General features: G+C 50.9%; 1 protein-coding gene across 3 annotated transcripts in view; it reads left to right on the top strand.

The window, feature by feature from the left end:
* Positions 1 to 17,520, top strand: part of ASAP2 (ArfGAP with SH3 domain, ankyrin repeat and PH domain 2) — a 156,977-nt gene that overhangs the window by 62,403 nt on the left and 77,054 nt on the right. For all 3 annotated transcript variants that reach the window (XM_060117389.1, XM_060117390.1, XM_060117391.1), the window contains exon 3: positions 9,136 to 9,281. In XM_060117389.1, the coding sequence (XP_059973372.1) occupies positions 9,136 to 9,281 (146 nt within the window). The remainder of the gene's footprint in view (positions 1 to 9,135; positions 9,282 to 17,520) is intronic.

A 17,520-nucleotide genomic window follows, 5' to 3' on the forward strand; every position in this document is an offset into this window, starting at 1 on the left:
GGTTTTGACTCAAATCTGAGGGGGAAGTTAGCTGGGGCAGCAGCCCCAGCGGTGAGCTGGGTGTCGGAAGGGTCCCGGCAGAGGGCTGGTTGGTGGCCCTCTGTCTCTAGGGAAGTTGCAGGGGGAGGTGGGAATGTGGACTCGGGACCTTGAGATGTCTTCCAGTGATGAGGCTCTGAGATTCTCCTTGGCTCTTCTGTGATGGCTAAGGATAATGAATGATTGGAACTTAGGAGACTAATTTGTGGAATCCCGGCAGCTGTGATCAACGTATTAATCATGGAAGGCTAGCTCATCCGAAGGAATGCTGAGATCTGTGACTTAATGTCCCAAGTATTAACTTGGATTATACGTGGTTCGTACATAATCACATTTGATCATACTTCATTAAATGTGATTAATATGGTCATCCTATTTTTTGGTAGGGGATTTATGCTCATCTAGGCTAGGGCTCTTTACCTGGTGTGTTGGGTCTATGGACAAGCCTAAAGGGTCCTTGTATCCCAAAACTTGTACAAAAAATTATGTAAGGATACCTTTTCCTGAAAAGATAATCCACAGCATTCTTCTCATTTTTATTGTTGTCTGTGATAATGAGAAGATTAAAGAACCACTGCTGTAGCCAAACCCCCATGGTTTGTGGATGGGGATGCCATCACAGAGTTGGCTGTTTGCCTTACTTACTGTAAAACACTGACTATGTTATTTAGCAAATATGTTTGAACCCTCATCTGTAAAATCCTGTGGAGTTGTGGTGACGATGAAGGAGACTCTGTAAATGGGTGAAGTCTCCCCTCCGTGAATGGCTGTTGTTACATGGGCTTTGAGAACACTGATTTTCTGGGGGCTACTTGTCCCTGCGGCCACAGGAGTCACTTCTCTCCTGGTCTGCTGTGCTCTCTGTGGAGGTGGGCTGGGGGCGTCTGCTGTAAGTGATGGGAATTGTATCCCTCAGGTACAGTGAGGTAGAAACAGAGGGGAAAAGGCTGAGCACAACATGCAGTGGCCACATGCACGTCCTGTAACGTAGCTCATCAGATGGCTTTGCCAACAAAGGGCGTCAGTGTGATCGATGTAAAGTTTCTAATCGCTGGTGGTCCACATCCAGCAGGTGTTGACTCACCTCCCTGTTGTGCCTGCCCGGCCTCTGGGGACTCCCAGCTCACAGGGGGCCCTGCCAGTTCATTAGCAGGAGCCCCTGTCTCCTCTGACTTGAAGGAGCTCCTAGGATAAGGCGAGTTGGGTGAGGCAAGCAGCTGGCAGCCCAGTTTTAAACTCATCCTCTGTTGGATTCTGAAGGAAAATTCCTGTAAGCTTCTCCTCTGAGAAGCCTTTCCTGTCAGCAGGCCCCAGAAAATGTCCTCTTTTCCCCCTCCTGTAATGTATACCACATGGATTGTTATTGCATGTTTATCTTTGTCTTGCTAATTTGTCTTTGTCTTGCTAAATTGTGTGTTGGCTGGTACCAAGCCTGGTTCATCTTTGTCCCCTCCAATTTCACTTTTCTTAAATGCAAGTCTTATCTTGTCAGTTTGCAACCTTTTGGGGGCGCCTGGGATGAAGTCCTTCCCCTGTCCCCCATCCTGCCTCTCCAGCCACGTCATCTGTGGACTCTCCCCGTGCTCTGGCCATACCAGGCACCCCGAATTCCTCCAGGGTCATCCTCGTTACAACCTGTCTTTGCGCCAAATTGATTGGTGTGTGCGTCTCTCTCATTGGAAGCTGCTCCTTGGATGCATGGGCTCCACGTCCTGAATCTTTGCATGTGTTAGTGCTTGCGGTGCAGTAGGCTTTCACCACGATTGGATTCTATCCTGGCATCCAGGGAAGTTCTCGACCGATGGGGTATTCAGGAAATACAGGATGGATCAATAACGTTGAACGTTGATAGGTTTCTGTCATCTGAGCCTACAGCATAGCTAAAGAGGGACAGAAAGAACCAGCGTAAACAGTACATCATCCAGTAGGTCAGTCTTGATTCCTTACCGCTCCCCGTCCCCCCAGGTGTGCTGCTGCAGGAGTTTTATCGAGAAGTAACTGGGGTTGTGTTCAGTTATTCACACAGACTCCAAGTGTCATTTTGTTGTCCTTCATATAGGGCAGGATCAAAGGATATCAGGTGATCACAGACAACAGTTTACACATTTTAATAGTCAGCCCACACCTTGACCTTCTTAACTCCATTGCTGGCTGCCTGTGCCCGACATCACCAGTCCAGGTACATCCTGTGTTAGCAATCATGAGGTCTCCATAAGGTCAGAGGGGACGCCCCAGGAGAGTCTTGATGGACATGAGTTTTGCATGAAGTTTTGAAAGTCGCAGGGGGACTTCCCTGGTGGCGCAGTGGTTAAGAATCCGCCTGCCAATGCAGGGGACACGGGTTCGAGCCCTGGTCCGGGAAGATGCCAAATGCTGCGGAGCAACTAGGCCCGTGCACCACAACTACTGAGCCTGAGCTCTAGAGCCCGCGAGCCACAACTACTGAAGCCCACGCGCCCAGAGCCCGTGCTCTGCAACAAGAGAAGCCACCGCAATGAGAAGCCCACGCACCGCGACAAAGAGTAGCCCCCGCTCGCCGCAACTAGAGAAAGCCCTCGCACACAGCAACGAAGACCCAGCGCAGCCAAAAATAAATAATTTATTAAAAAAAAAGAAAAAAGAAAGGGGGAGTGCAGAGTGTTGGAGAGAGTGGTGGAATGGTGATGGTGAAGCCCCAGGGGCAAGGCCATCTTTCCATGTGCCCGGCTTGAGCAGGACCCTGAGGGCTTGTGAAATCGGACGGGCGTTCTCATCAGACCCTTGGTGGTGGTTGCTCGTGTCTTACCGGAGACGATGCAGGTGCTCAGGTTAGGTTGCAAAGGCTGTCTCTATCATGTCAACTTGTGCAGGAGAAACTGGTGGAGAAAGACAGATTCGGATATCTTTAGTAGGCATGGAGAACCAAGGTAACTGAGCCGTTGGGGCTGACATTTCAGGTTTCTCTCTGTTGTTTATTCCTTGTGTTGTTGTTTTCTGATTATAAAGATAATATGAGCTTAGTTTAGAACATTTAAAAATTTCAGAAAAGCATTAGAACGAAGTCACAGCCCGGCCAGATGCCACCCTCTGTGAGGTTGGAGGGGCCGAGCTGCATTCTTGGTCTGAGGTCCCCCGGGCTGTGACCCTGGCCATTCGGAGCTTCCGCCTGGCCTAGGTATCTGCGCCACCACAGTCTGTCCCCTCCTGTGCGAAGTGCCCCTCAAGGAGGGTACAGCGATGCACGGGAAGCACCTGGCCTGCATCAGCCGCCGGGTGCCGCGCGCCTGCTCTTCTATCGCCACCTTAGCATGTTGATGTCCTTTCCTTTCGGCCTTTCTCTACATTTTTACCTTTTACAAAATTGAGATGAAATAGATAGTTCTGTGTCCTGCCTTTTTTTCACTTGGCATTCTATCCTGACCATATTCCTAGTTCATGATTTTAAAAGCTTACATCATATTCCATTTTGTAGGGACAGTTATTTAACCGTTTCCATTTTGTTGAAGCTTAACACATTTTTCAGTTTATCAGTTGTTCTGTACATACATCTCTGATCACTTGAGTTTTTCTTTAGGATAGATTTCTAGAAGTGGGAGGGGATGGCAAAAAATGTTTTTAAAACTTTTAATGCAGATTACCAAATTGTGAATGGAAAGATTTTTATCTGGGATGAGTCTAGAAATAAAGTTCTAAAAATGGTTTTCTCCCATGAGGTGTTCACGGGGTAGAGATCCTGTTAAGAAGTGGGGATTATCTTTGACTGCAGGAAATTGCTTTCCCAGGAGCTGTTTACCGAGAGTTAGATCTGAAACCAGGTGATGTGCGGGGCTGACAGCTTGAGGGGAAGTGGCCTGGCCTCCTTGACACTGAGTCATGCACATTATCCTGACATTACAATTGTGGCTCACATTTGAATATTAATCCTCGTCTAGGGAGGGTCTTTATAAAGCTCTACTGCAGAGGACATATGTCTCTCCTAAACTGCGCCCTTGGCGGAGCTGTCTGTGTGGATGGTTGGTGTGTGCAGTGTCTGTGGATGAGTTTGCCTCAGCCTGACCCCTGCGTGGCCAGGAGCGGGGGGTTGAAGGGTCCTGGTCAAGGCGAGCACCGTCAGGCTGCCCCCCCCCGCCGACATGTACCCCCATTTGTCTCTGGTTAGGGCACTTGGACTTCGGGTTACCAGTGCGTGTGCTTGGCTGGAGGATTGTAGCACATTTGTGTTAGCCTAGAGCCGAGAATAGTGACTGTGTGACGAGCAAATGAAGAAACGCTTCCTCGCCTGGTTGGGAGGACTTGTGCGGACTGGGAGCCTGGAAAGCTGAGTTCTAGTTCTCGAACTGCTGCAGACTAGCTGTGTGAACTTGAGCAAGTCAGCGCCCTCTCTGAACTTTGGCGTCCTTGTCTGTAAAGAGGGGTCTCTGGGCCGGGTTTCTTTTCAGGATCCTTTGGGCTGTAAAGACCCAGGAGTGGCCCCGAGTGGGTAGGACAGTGAGACTGGTGCTGCCCTGAGATGGCTTTGCGTTGGGAGCTGGGTGCAGGCGGGGCTCAAAGACTGAGAAAGTGTTCACGGCCTCTGAACACACAGGACTCCTTGCCGTTCCCCTGGGGTGAATACCTTCCTGTTCCTGCTCGTCTCTGTCTGGAAATTCCCAGCTGACCTTGGAGCCCCAGCTCCAACGTCCCCTTCTTGGCATCTCTGAATCCTCAGCCCCAGCACGTCGCAGGCCATCATGCACGGGTTGGTGCATCTGTCCTGAGACATGGGTCGCACTCATCTTGTGTGCACCCAGCGCACCGTCACAGCCCGCTGCAGGGCTGGCAGCAAGGAGCAGACGTTCAGCTGGACTTGAAGCTGGTGGAGGTGAGTTGGCGGTGGGACCCTTCTTGTCCTTTGGCAGCGCTGGGCAGGTGGCTGGCTCCCCCGCCGTGCTGTGGCCCATTGAGCAGGAGTAAAAAGGCTGCCTTTTCCCCATTTGGATCCAACAGTTTTGCTTGAACTATATGCACTGGGCCTTCTTCTTGGTATCAGTTTTTTTTTTTTTTTTTTTTTGCGGTACACGGGCCTCTCACTGTTGTGGCCTCTCCCGTTGCGGAGCACAGGCTCCGGACATGCAGGCCCAGCGGCCATGGCTCACGGGCCCAGCCGCTCCGCGGCATGTGGGATCCTCCCGGACCGGGGCACGAACCCGTGTCCCCTGCATCGGCAGGCGGACTCTCAACCACTGCGCCACCAGGGAAGCCCAGTATCAGTTTTTTAAAATGACATAATCAAGTAAACTAGAAGGCAGACAACAAGGCCCAACCCTTACCTCTAAATGCAGTGTGTGCACATGCTCGCTGGCTCCATAGCAGATTTTTCTGTTAGTCTTTCATTTCATCCCCTTGCACGGATTGGTGGAAGGTCTGACCTTTGTGTAGTGAGGTGTGGGAAATGGGAGGGCTGTGGGATTAGAACTGGGAAGAAACGGGGTCTCGTCTGCTGTGGTCTCAGCAGCTCAGGTTCTTATTTTCCCAAGTCCCTCCCACATCAAAGATTCTTGGGTCTGGTTCATTAATAAGAACCAGAGATAAAGATACAGTTGAATAAGGGGGAGGTGGGAGAGGGAGCTCTTTTTAGAAGAACAGTTTTGACAGTTCTGTAAATAAGAGATGATAGAGCCAGATTGGGTTCTTTCCAGAAAGTTTATTCCCCAGCCATTTATTTTAGGTTCCTATTTTAAATTTAGTTTTGGCTAAAGGAAAATAAAGACACTCAAGGACTTTCTCGTAGGAACATCTCAGACTTTGGGGGACATTTTGGGGGACATGGAGCAGTAGGACAGTCGGATACTATGTAGTTACGGGGTGTTTACTGTCCTGACAGTGGACACCAGGCAAGCTGTTACAGGGAGACACGGAGAGACACGGGGCTGTGGTCACTATCAGGAAGCTTCAAAGTCGTTTGCAAGAAGAGAAATTTGTCTTAGAAACTCCAACTAGATCAGCGTAAAGAGGTTCCCACTGACCTAAGCTGGGACGGTTTGAGCATCAGAAAACAATGATCCCAGTGGATCAAGATGATTTAAATATAAATAGGTGAGATGATGGTGAGAATGATGATCCAGAACACTCATTGATCACCACTGGGGTTGCTGGGATCGACACATTACTTTGAAGATTTAAAAGGGAAAGAATTTTTATTAGAAAACGTGACCGATACCAGGCGGTCAGTTGAAAGGCCCAGAAGAAGGGATGAAAGGAAGTGCATCTCTCCTTCCTGGTGCCAGAACCCGAAGCCTCGCTGGCTGGTGTTTCTCCTCCGTGCTGGTTTGGTGGACTGCCCGTGGAGAGAAGGCAAGTTCCTCTCTCCAAGGTTGTCACAGGCTGGGGGCAGCCTGCGTGAACACGGGATGGATTTGACCCTTCCCCACCTTCTTCCAGCGGTGTGATCTTGGGCAAATCATTAAACCCCTCTGAACCCCACTTTACTCAACAGGTAGTAAGGATGATGCTTCTGACACCTTATAGTCTGATTAAGTTTAATTGAACGAAAGGCTTGTAGGCCACCTCACAGCCTTTACTGAAGCTGATTCTCTCCCTCTTCCCTCTGGGTGCTCATCTAGAGCAGCTGTGAGGGGCCAGGATCATTCTGAAGGCAGCACTTGGCTCCCGAGGGGACTTTAGCCTCCGCATTCCTGTTTCTCTCTCCCAGGGGAGTGACATCAGCACCAGATGTCTGCTTGTGGCTGCCGCGCCCTTCCAAAACCACACTGGAATTGCCCACATCTCGACGACCAATTTTGAAATAGTTACAAAACAGCGTGTGGTTGGAAAGGAACTACCCTTCACTGTTGACCACATGTTCTAGAATTATAAGTCGAGCAAAATAGGTGCAACTGATCCGCCTCTGAAATGGAATTTTAAAAATCTAAAACTTGGGTGCTTTTGGTTTTGGCAAGGTAAGCTATTTTTAGAAGGAAACACACATCAGTGTAGTAGAGTGGGGGACACATGGGCCTTGGGATCAGACAGACTTGGGTTTGCACCACAGCTCTGCCACTTTCTGGCCCTGTTTCCTAGGACAGGTTATTTGATCTCCTTGAGTCCCAGTTTCCTTTCAGCATTGTGAGAAGTAATGCATGTCATATATAAGTTGCTGTGAAGTCTAGAAAAAAACATATGGAAACCATTTGTGCTCAGTAGAGATGACATCTGTGCTGCTGTTAACTGTTGTCAGTTCTGGCGGGCATGTTATGTGTTAGGTGTGGTTGGACGGCCTGTCCTCACCCACGGTCTTTGATTCTTACCTTAACCCTCTGAGTATCTCCCAGCGGGGTCTTTGTCCTTCACGTGGCTGAGACAGTGCCAGAGAGAGTAAATGCGTGTGTTACCATGTCGTCCACGTTTACTGGGAGGCATAGGCTTGAAGCCCAGACCTTCTGAGGGCTCCTCCTGCTCTGCCGCCCCTTCGTCACGCCCTGTGTGTGTGTGTGTGTGTGGGTCTGCCTCAAGTCGTTTGCTGAGTATAGTTTCAGAAATACACTTAATGTATCCAGAACTCTCAGGCCCTTTTCTGGGATGTGAAAGATGATGATAATAATAATAGAAAGGAGGAAAAGGAAAAGGGCCTAAACAGTGAAATTAACGTTCTCTTGTGTTTGTTAGATCCACACGGGCTTCCCCTAAGGCACCCAAATGCCCCCGGAAGTCGAGGGCAAAGTGCTTGCCTGGTAGGGTCGGTGGACACATGGTCCATGGATCCTGGGATCCGGCTCAGCCCCAGGGCTGCCTTCCGCAAGCACGTGTCCCCTGTGTGCTCCAGTTGTCAGGCCCAGGCACCAGCACTGCCGACAGTGGTTTTGTTGCCCTGAGGAGTTGTTTGGGGCACTGCCAGGGGCTTTTCAGGATCTGTTCTTTGGCGAAGAAGCTGCAGCACTAAGGCTTTCTGTGGCCTCCTGGCAGCCCTGTGCCGTCCTCCTTGTGGGAGCAGAATTCTGAAGACGTGGGCAGCCTGATGGGGGGTGTGTGACCCTGCCCAGTGGAGTCCCCATGCAAGGCGACACGCACGCCCACCCGCCCGCACCAATGTGCCTGTACAGTCGTTGTGTTACATTTCTGATTGGAGTGATGAGGGAACAGAAATCAAATGTCCATGCCAGGAAGTTGTTTTATTACAGACTGGCTGGATTCATGTAAAAATGCTTGACCCAGAAGTGAGGGAATCATGTCCAGCCACATTGGCTTACCAGAATTACCTGTGTCCCCTTCCCACCCCAGCTTCTGACTCAGAGACGGGACTCCAGCTTCTACAGTTTGACAGAGATCCGTGTATGATTTTGATGTCCAACAGGGCCTGAGAACCACAGAGCTGGAGACCCAGAATCCGGGTTTTCACTCTTTAAGGTGCTGCTTTGAAGCCTAATGATGATAAAATACCTTCAGATGGATGACCAGCTTTTGCTTTTTCTGATCAAACGACATGCGTCTTGTCTTATATTTCAAGCACCAAGATGAATAAAACTTAGTCCCTACCCTGGAAGCACTTCCAGTGTGCTGGGAACCACACTTACCAGTTGGACATTTGGAATGTAACACTCTGAGTGCAAGTCCAGGAAGGTGCCAGGGACATGGGGCAGAGGCACGGAAAGGCCCCCAGGCAGGGGACGTGTCATGGGCAGAGGCGCCCTGGCCTGTGGCCTGTGCTCCGAGGACTGTGGCCTTTCCGGTGTTGAAAGGAGAAGCTAGGGCATGCGGCTGGGTGAGCGTTCCGCCAGCTGCTGGGTTCCAGCAGGGGCCTGGGTCTGTTCTGTGTCTCCCGCCAGCGTGTGGGCTACGGAGGAGTCCTAGGAGTTGGGGCAGCACGGGCGTCCCCGGGGGCCTCACCCCATGAGCTGGGGGCTGTGGCACGCGTGCGCGGCCCTCTCCCTCCTGGTCCTCGCGCTTGTCCTTTGGGATCTGTCGCTGGCACCACGGGTGGTTGTCAGGACAGCGGAGTTACTTCTGTTCGCCGTGTGACTTGGCTTTGCTCAGATTTTCAGGCTGTAACTGTGTTCGATTTTATCCACAAGTAAGAACCTGGTGGGGGGCGGGGCTGGAGCAGTTGAGGCCTTAACAGCACCTCTCCCGTTGCTGTTGCAGCGCATGTGGAAAACGAAGAGCAGTACACCCAGGCCCTGGAGAAGTTCGGGGGCAACTGCGTGTGCAGAGATGACCCGGACCTGGGAAGCGCGTTCCTCAAGTTCTCCGTGTTTACGAAGGAGCTGACGGCGCTTTTCAAAAACCTGGTAAGTGTCATGATCGCGTGCAGCCAGCGGGCAGCATGGGAGGGGCCCGAAGTTGCTCTCGTTGGGAAGGTAGCTCCCTAGACAGTAATTAGGGTTTGTTTGATACACGAGGAATACGTCTCATGGCTCCTGTGGTACCTAAAAGAATTGTATTTCCTATACACGCGAGGTCACTATGGAATAACTTTTAGAATTGTGATGTTTACTCTCACAAGACTTTCAAATTTAACTCGGCATTTTAAAGCTGCACATCTGAGGCACAAAATGGATCAATGCATTCGTCTTCCTAAGGGCCTCTGACTTCAATTTTCAATAGTTCCTAAACTGTGTAGAATAGTCTGTTGCTGGTAATTATAGTAGGTATTTAAACGTAACAATATTTCATAAATATGTTTCAGACCCGTCTTACACAGCAAGGTAACCTATAATCAGAGCACAGAAATTACCGTGAATATTTAAAGGCCTTTTATGCTCTCACACGCAGAGCCTAAGAAAAGTCTCACTTTTGAAGTGAGTGGAGATGCGGACTGAGTACTTCTTGCCTGCGGTAGGTGCTTGGTAACGTGGGTGAAGGGACTCTTCCTTGCACTTGGCAGCGCTGTGCCGTCCTCACTGTGGGAGCAGAATTATGAAGAATTGAGCAGAGAGGGGGTTTGGGACCCTGCTGAGCGGTTTCTTCCACAAGGGGAATGTACGTCGGGATGGTCCCGGCATGTCTTTCCTGTTTTTCTCCCCCAGCTTCTCCCAAAGGTCATGGACAAGCAGACCAGGTCAAGAACTCAATAATACTTTCTGTGTAGGTCGCAAACAACAGTGTCTTTTTCATTTCTCCTGTCAGCAAGCTCATAACAAGTGAAAAAATAGCTCATCATTCTTGAAGCGGTGATGATGGCGGGTCCATCAGTCTGCTCGTAGAAGGGCAGAGGCACGGGACACACATATGAGTTAATAAGGAGGAAGGGAAAGAACCGGATCATGAAGGCTCTCGGTCTCCCTCCCTGTCTTCACTTGTAAACTGTTTCATTTGGAAGTGGTAAATATAAAAAGCCGTTGCTGTGCTTAAGTTTTTTACTCGGGTTAATTTGGAATCTCTTGGGGCCTTTGTCAAGTTTGTCGCCCATTTATCACTGCCCAAACAGGCTGACAGCACGCAGAGCACACAGTGGAGCCCAGCCCCTTTCCAGCCCCACTGCCCGGACACTGGCACACGTCTTGTTAGGGCCTCACCACTGAGTCACAGTGGAGCTTTTTTTTTTTTTTTTTTTTTTAAATTGGGGAAGCTGCATGGTCCTGGGGAAGACCTATAGATGCTGACGTGTCGGGGGTCGTCTAGTGTAAAATCAGCCTGTCGCCTCATCTCCCAGACTCTCGGGGTGGGGGTGGTAAGCTCCTTCCTCGCCCCTTGAGCTGCCAGCCAGCTGCTTCATGCCTCCCTCTTAAATATGAATGAATGGCCTCCAGAAAGAAAGAGACCAAAATAAACAGAAGAAAGAACTTGGGAAAAACAGAGACAATGCAGAGAGCAGAAGAAAACTTTAAAGAAACTATACTTAATTCCTCAGAGAAATCAGAAGAGAGAATGGGATGAAGCTTGTCGTTATAAAAAGGGAGAGACAATCAATATAAGAAAATGTAAAATTGTAAATCCTATGAGAAGGGTTAGAGTAAAAGAAATCTCTCAGAAAATAGATCAAAAGGACCAAAAAAGACAAAAGAGTGGGAAATAGATGAAAGACGAGTCAGGGATTAATTCTCAAGGTCCAGTATCCAACTGACAGGCGTGTTCAGAAAGAGAGAACAGGAAACAGAGGAGGATGCCGTGAATGCAACAGAACAAAGGATGATTCCTGAGACCGAAGGATTTTCCTCTCCAGATGGGAGGGCCCAGGACAGTAAGGGAAAAGGACCTGCCCCAGGGCACCCCCCTGTGAAATTGCAAAAGATCTTCACCGCTTTCGGAAAGCACACAGAGAGCACACAGAGGGTTACGCATCACAATGCCGCGGTGTCTCAGCAGTGACCATGGAAACTTGAAGGCCCGGAGCCTTGCCACTCAGATCCTGAGGAACGTAATTCTAACCTGGAATGAGACCCACCACCTGAGCGTGAAATTCGAAGTAGAGATGTTTCAGATGCCCCCAAGCGTCATTCCTCTGAAAGTCCTAAAGGTTGTGCTTTAGCAGCATGAAGAGGGAAGCCAAGAAAGAGGAAGACGTGTGAGTCAGGGAACAGGATCCAGCCAGAAGGAAAGCAGTGAAAGGGGTCCCAAGGGGATGGCAGAGGGAAGCCCTAGCAGGGCGGCTGAGCAGGCAGCCTGGAGACAGAAGCACGGGAGGCCAGGGTCGCCCCTCCCCAGCCAGCCAGCTCTTGTATCCGCTGATCTCCACTCAGGTTTTCTCAGCTGTAAGATGGAGATGATAACGCCACGCCTGGGTTTGTAAGAAGTACAGCCAGTTGCTTTTACACACCTTAGCTTATTTAACCCTTGTGACGATCCCATGAGGTGAATCAGCGTTGTCCCCACTTTGTAGATTAGGTAACTGAGGCCCCTGTGGTTTAAAGGGCTAACCTCTCTCGGGACAGGTCTGAGTCCTTGCCAGCTTTTGGACGTGCGCCTCTGGGTGTGGAAGGGCCCCGCCTGCGTCGCTCCGCGTGGTGGGATCCTACTCGAAGTAGCTTGTCCTCAGTTTTAACATGAGCAGCTGCACAGTTTGACAAAAGCAGCCCCTTCATTTCTTGATTTTCCACAAAACTAAAAGCAGAGCAGGACCTGGACATTGTGATGGGCACATTGTCACGTTGGCCACTACTCCATGGCTCTGCAGAGGCAGAGGACGTGTCATGGGCAGAGGCGCCCTGGCCTGTGGCCTGTGCTCCGAGGACTGTGGCCTTTCCGGTGTTGAAAGGAGAAGCTAGGGCATGCGGCTGGGTACATCAGAAATTGGGCACATCAGAAATCCCCTCCAGGCCTCGCTGTCCTCCCCCTTCCTACAGTGAGTGGCTTGCCCACGGCCGTCACTTCCTGAGCCCCCGCGGCGCTGTCAGCCCCGTGTACTGGTCCTTCCTCGTTCACTGAGTCCTCCTGTCCGCTGCACGGGATCCCTCACGTTACCTCCGTCCCAGATGGGGCCCCTAGCCGGCAAGGGACAGGTTAGGGGTCACATCTGGGTCTTAAAACTCCAATCCCATGCTCTTTCCACTGTGGTATTTAAAAGATTTAAGGCCCCTTGTCAACTCCTTGGGGGAAAAAGGGGGCAGAACGGAAGGGAAGGCAATGCCGGGTAAAGTGCAGCATGAAGAGAGACACCCAGCGGGCCGAACTGCTGCAGCCACGAGCAGCCAGACACCTCAGTTTCCTCACCTTAAAACAGTGTGAGAAAACCATTCCCGCCTCACCGGCCAGCATCAGGGTGACAGGGATAAGCGGAAATTAGAAACCACCCCACAGGTGACATTTCAGTATCGTTATGGTTGGGTAACTTACTAAAGCCCGGAAGGCAGTAGCTCTGAGTCCACGTGCATGACTGTAGTTTCTGCTTTTACTTTATGGAGTTAGGGTTTTTGATCCTGTTTCCTAGCAAATACCTTATCTGTGCCCAAATTCATGTTCACCAGGCCGGGTTTGCCAGGGCTGGTGTTGAAGGTCTGCAGCCGTAAGGACGCCAAGTGGCTGCTTCTAAGAAGCTGTCTCCGAGAGTGAGCTGATGATAGGAGAATTCTCCTTTTTTGGTATTTTGTATACCATTCTTACTCCTATTTTTGGTCACATCTGTCCTATCTCTTATTTTTAAAGCCTTGCTTTTGCTTTTCCTCAGGCGATCAAAAAACATTTCAGTTCCGCATGGCCAGGACTCTCAATCCTACCTCTTGCCTAGAAAGAATAATAATTACCACCTACCTGCTCTTCAGCATGAAAGAATGTTTATAAAGCAGTTGGAACGTCTCCAAAGAAAGGCCAACTTAATATAAAGTGAGATTTTGTTACTCAAGGGTGAGATTCTCACCTTCAGAGAGTCTGAATTCCTCTGCAGTAATGCAGGATAAAGGGAAAAACAAGGCAGCTCCAGAAATGTAACATGTGTGAAATTAGGCTGGTTATAAAGTCAGGCCAGTCTCCTCGGTTCTTTTCCTCTTACCAGATGGATGTGAGAATCCTGGAAAGATTTTCCAGGGCCCCTTCTGTGTTAAGAAGTGGCCTTTTAATGAACGGTTGCATGAAAGCACATTCCTGAAAGGTCACTTAGAGGTATGACATCTCCGTCTCTGGTTTCAGAGAATCGCTTGTGGGATATGTACTCTTGGTCCACAGAACTTGCTCCAAGTGAGGGCAGGGGCTGGCGGAGGCTCAGCCCAGACGGAGTTCCAGGGCGAGAGCCGAGAGTGGCCCTGGGGTTGAGGAATTTCACTGCACTCACCCGGAAAGAAGAACCTGAAAGTCCCACTGACCAGCGTGCACAGAAGTCATGTTTTTTTCGTTTGTTTGTTTTTCCTTTACACAAGTGATTGGAGTTAGAAGACATTATAGCCAGAGAGTGAAGAGCTAGTCAGGTTGTTGAGGAGAGTGTGGCTTTGTCCCTATGCTGTGCGCAGGGCCCGGCGGGGAGGCCCGCCCACCTGCTGGCTGGCAATATGGTGGCACTGTCTTCCCAGCACCGTCGGCCATTGGTCGACAGGAGCTGATTCCCCACGTTAATAAAGCTCATCATCGCGTTGTTTAGCATAGAGCTCTCTCTAGCAGAGGTCCTCACCCTCGGTGCTCCCGTAAACTTTCTTCTCTTCACTTCTTCTATTGAAAATGTCCTATATTTTAAAATGTATTACATTCTTTCTTTTAAAGCATTTTTTAATTGAAGTAGAGTTAACTTACAATGCTGTGTTAACTTCAGTTATAGCAAAGTGATTCAGTTCTACATGTATCTGTTCTTTTTCAGATTCTTTGCCATGAGTAGAGTTCCCTGTGCTATACAGTAGGTCCTTGTTACTCTTACGTATAGCAGTGCGTATCTGTTAACCCCCAACTCCTAATCTATTCCCCGACCCCTAGCCCCTGTCGCTGTCCCCTCTGTAAGTTTGTTTTCTATGTCTGTGAGTCTGTTTCTGTTTTAAAATGTCTTACATTCTTTCTTATTCAGCATGGACACTGGTCATATTTTATCTTCTGGGGAGGAAGGCTCACTGTTGTTTGGGGCATAAATTAAGGGGCAGTGCTGAGATCTAGAGAAACTCGGTGCCCAGTACCTGCGGTGTGGGGGTACCTGCCCCTAGATCAGTGCCAGACCGTCGGCTTTCCCAGTTTCAACACTTACTTTTTAATATTCTGACACCCTTCTCCCTGCTGATTGCTGGCTTCTCCCGCTCTTGGTGCCTTGTTCCACAGCGCTGCTGTGAGCTGGAGAGCGCGACGACCCGCTTGCTAGGCTTGCACGCAGAACAGGAGTCTGTAAGCTTTGTGTGAGGAGCGCTTGAGGGCTGGGCCTCCTCTAGGGGAACAGAGTTCCTGGATGGACCTGCTGACAGTTACTGTGGACACCTGGAGATCTCTGCCACCAGTTGTTTAATCTGGCCTAATGCATGGCTGGAAATGCTCTGAGACTCACAAGGCTTCAACACTGCAAGCTGCTTCCTACACTCAGAGATCCTTGACCAAAATGAAAGCATGTCCTTAGTTTGACCAAAACGACAAAAGCAGTAAGGCTACTACTGTCAGAGCCCTGTGTTTGGTTGTAGCACAGCCACGACCGTGTGTAAATTGTACTTTGATACTATTTTTTTTTTTGGAAAGGCAGTGCCACCTCGTTGTAACCACTGCGGTACACTGACTCCTTGAGGTCAGAGAAAGTGGGAAAAGCCATGGGGGAGAGGACAGGGTGGGAGCAAGGCCTTGGGCCCAGGAGGAGAGCTCAGCTGAGAAGAGTGGCTGATCACCTGCTGGGGGTGGCCCGGCTCTCTGGGCAGCATGGCAGTAAGCGCTCATTGCTCCCGTCTGGGCCACTTTTATTAGGATGCTGTGTGTGCTGGGAAGGCCCCGGGACAAACGCCACGGAGTCCTGAGGGCGCGGCCCCGGGGCGGTGACTCTCGCGGCCTTGGGTGCTTGGGTCCTGGGTAGGGGTGGGTTGGGGGCCTGGGGGCCACCACAGGGTCCGTCTGCATCTAAGCCCCTGGCAAAGTTTGCGAACACATTCCTTGCACTTGCCTTTAGCAGCTTGTCAGGTGCACGGAGGACGTGCTGTTATAGGATAATCATTTGAAAGCATTCGTGAATCCAAACCAGGGTTTGTGTTTGTTTTCTTCTGTCACCGTGTATTCTCTCACTTGCTGGCTGTTAAAAGAACAACTGCCACGAAGTAGGGCACCTCAAACTTTAAAATCTTTTGCCAAACCCGAGGGATGCTGTGTGGACAGGCTGGAGTAGGGGGTGTGAGTGAAGGCGGAGGGTCAGCCGCACCCGGAAGGCAGAGGAGCCGGAGGGGGGCGGCTGACCAGTGCCGTTGGCCTCGGTGCCGGGGACGCCACAGTGACTGCCGTGCAGGCAGGGGACAGTACAGTAGCAGAAGGAGAGACGGCGGGAGTTCGCTGCTCCAGGCGCAGGCCGCTGATGGAAGGAGGTGAGCAAGGGAAGGGTTCTGTGATGGGAGACACTGGCGCCTACTTCTAGGCCCCGGGGGAAGGGGCTGGGGGCTGGAGGAGGTTGATGGCCCCGAAGAGAGGGGGCTGTGAGCTGGGGGGCTGGGCGTCCTGGGTCTCCTCCTGTTGGTCATTGGCTCAGCCAGGACTCAGGCCCCTGCCTCCCTGGGACTTGGAGATAAATTCCAGGTCCAGCCTCTCTGGGTGCATTTGCCTTTGGGAATTTCCACTGTTTGTTAGTCATTCCTTAAAATCTAAAACTTGACAAATAACATCAATCCCTGTATAGTCCCGACTCTGGTTTACGGAGCACTTGGACGTAGTTTGTTTCATTTGCATCCCTAGGCTCCTAGTCTCGCCTTGCCCTCCGGTGGAGTCATCTGGGGCCTCGTAGAAATGCAGGCTCCCGGGCCCTTGTCCCCTAGGCCTGCTCAAGCAGAATCGCCATTTCCCCAGGGCACGAGTCAGCCCATTAAAGTCTAAGAAGTGTTGCCCTAGAGCAGAGGTCCTCACGGTGCCCTCTGTGGACCAGGAGCCCCAGCAGGACCTGCAACTTGTTAAAAGGCCACACCCACACCTACTTAATGGCGGTTCTCCAGCTTCGCTCAGCAGCAGCGCTGGGACGGTTGCTAGAACCCTCCCTGTTGGGAGCCGTTTCCCAGAGTTGCTGATCCATTCGCATGTCTAATCAGTTCCCTGGTGACCCTGACCTCGTTGGTCAGGAACCAGCAACCGCTTCCGACTCCTCCCCTGGGGAGACTGAGGCTGGGGCGCCAGGGCCTAGCTGAGGACGCAAGTATCCAACCTCGAATTCTCGGAGGTAATAGATTCGAAAAGCTGCTTTTGTTTTCGGTGGGTGGCTTAACTAAGCATTTTAACATGTGGGTTTTAGAAGAAGCTGTGGATTGATGAATCCTGGGCCCTTCTGTGCTGGCCCGCGGAAAACGCAGGGTTTTTTTGTTTGTTTGTTTTGCGGTACGCGGGCCTCTCACTGTTGTGGCCTCTCCCGTTGCGGAGCACAGGCTCCGGACGCGCAGGCTCAGTGGCCATGGCTCACGGGCCCAGCCGCTCCCGAAAACGCGGGTTTTCCAGATGGTTGCAAGTAGGCTGCGGTGTGTGGTTTCATCATCCGTTCTGCAGTGGAAGAGGGTCACTATTTTCTCTCCACTTAGAACCTGAAAGATCAAAGCTGTGTGACTGCCAGAGACGCAGCGTTAAAGGCAGAAACCAGGTCAGCTGTTTCCCCTCTTTCTTGTGGTGTGAAAGTTGCCAGTGTTTTTGGCAGCTGCCCGGTTTTGATCTTTCAGTTTGTGTTAAACACTCAAGATCTGCGTGCGCTCCCCCGTCTCCTTTTTTGATTAAACAAACCATCAGCATGGCCCTGCTGCCGAAGAACCAGGCCTGGGAGCATGTGTTCGTGAGGGCCCCGTGTGAGAGCGAGCGAGACCGTGTGTGCGCGCGGTCAGCCTTGGGCGGTGTTGTCGCCGGCCCCCGGGGACAACTCACTAAAAATGAAAGTGACCTAGATGGTTTTCCTTTGTAAAGTGTTTCCCTGTACGTCCTGATGTAGATGGCACCTCCGGTCTCACGGCCTGTCCCGCTCCAGCCGTGGTC

This window comes from Mesoplodon densirostris, chromosome 14 (assembly GCF_025265405.1).
Source record: "Mesoplodon densirostris isolate mMesDen1 chromosome 14, mMesDen1 primary haplotype, whole genome shotgun sequence".
Lineage (NCBI taxonomy): Eukaryota > Metazoa > Chordata > Mammalia > Artiodactyla > Ziphiidae > Mesoplodon > Mesoplodon densirostris.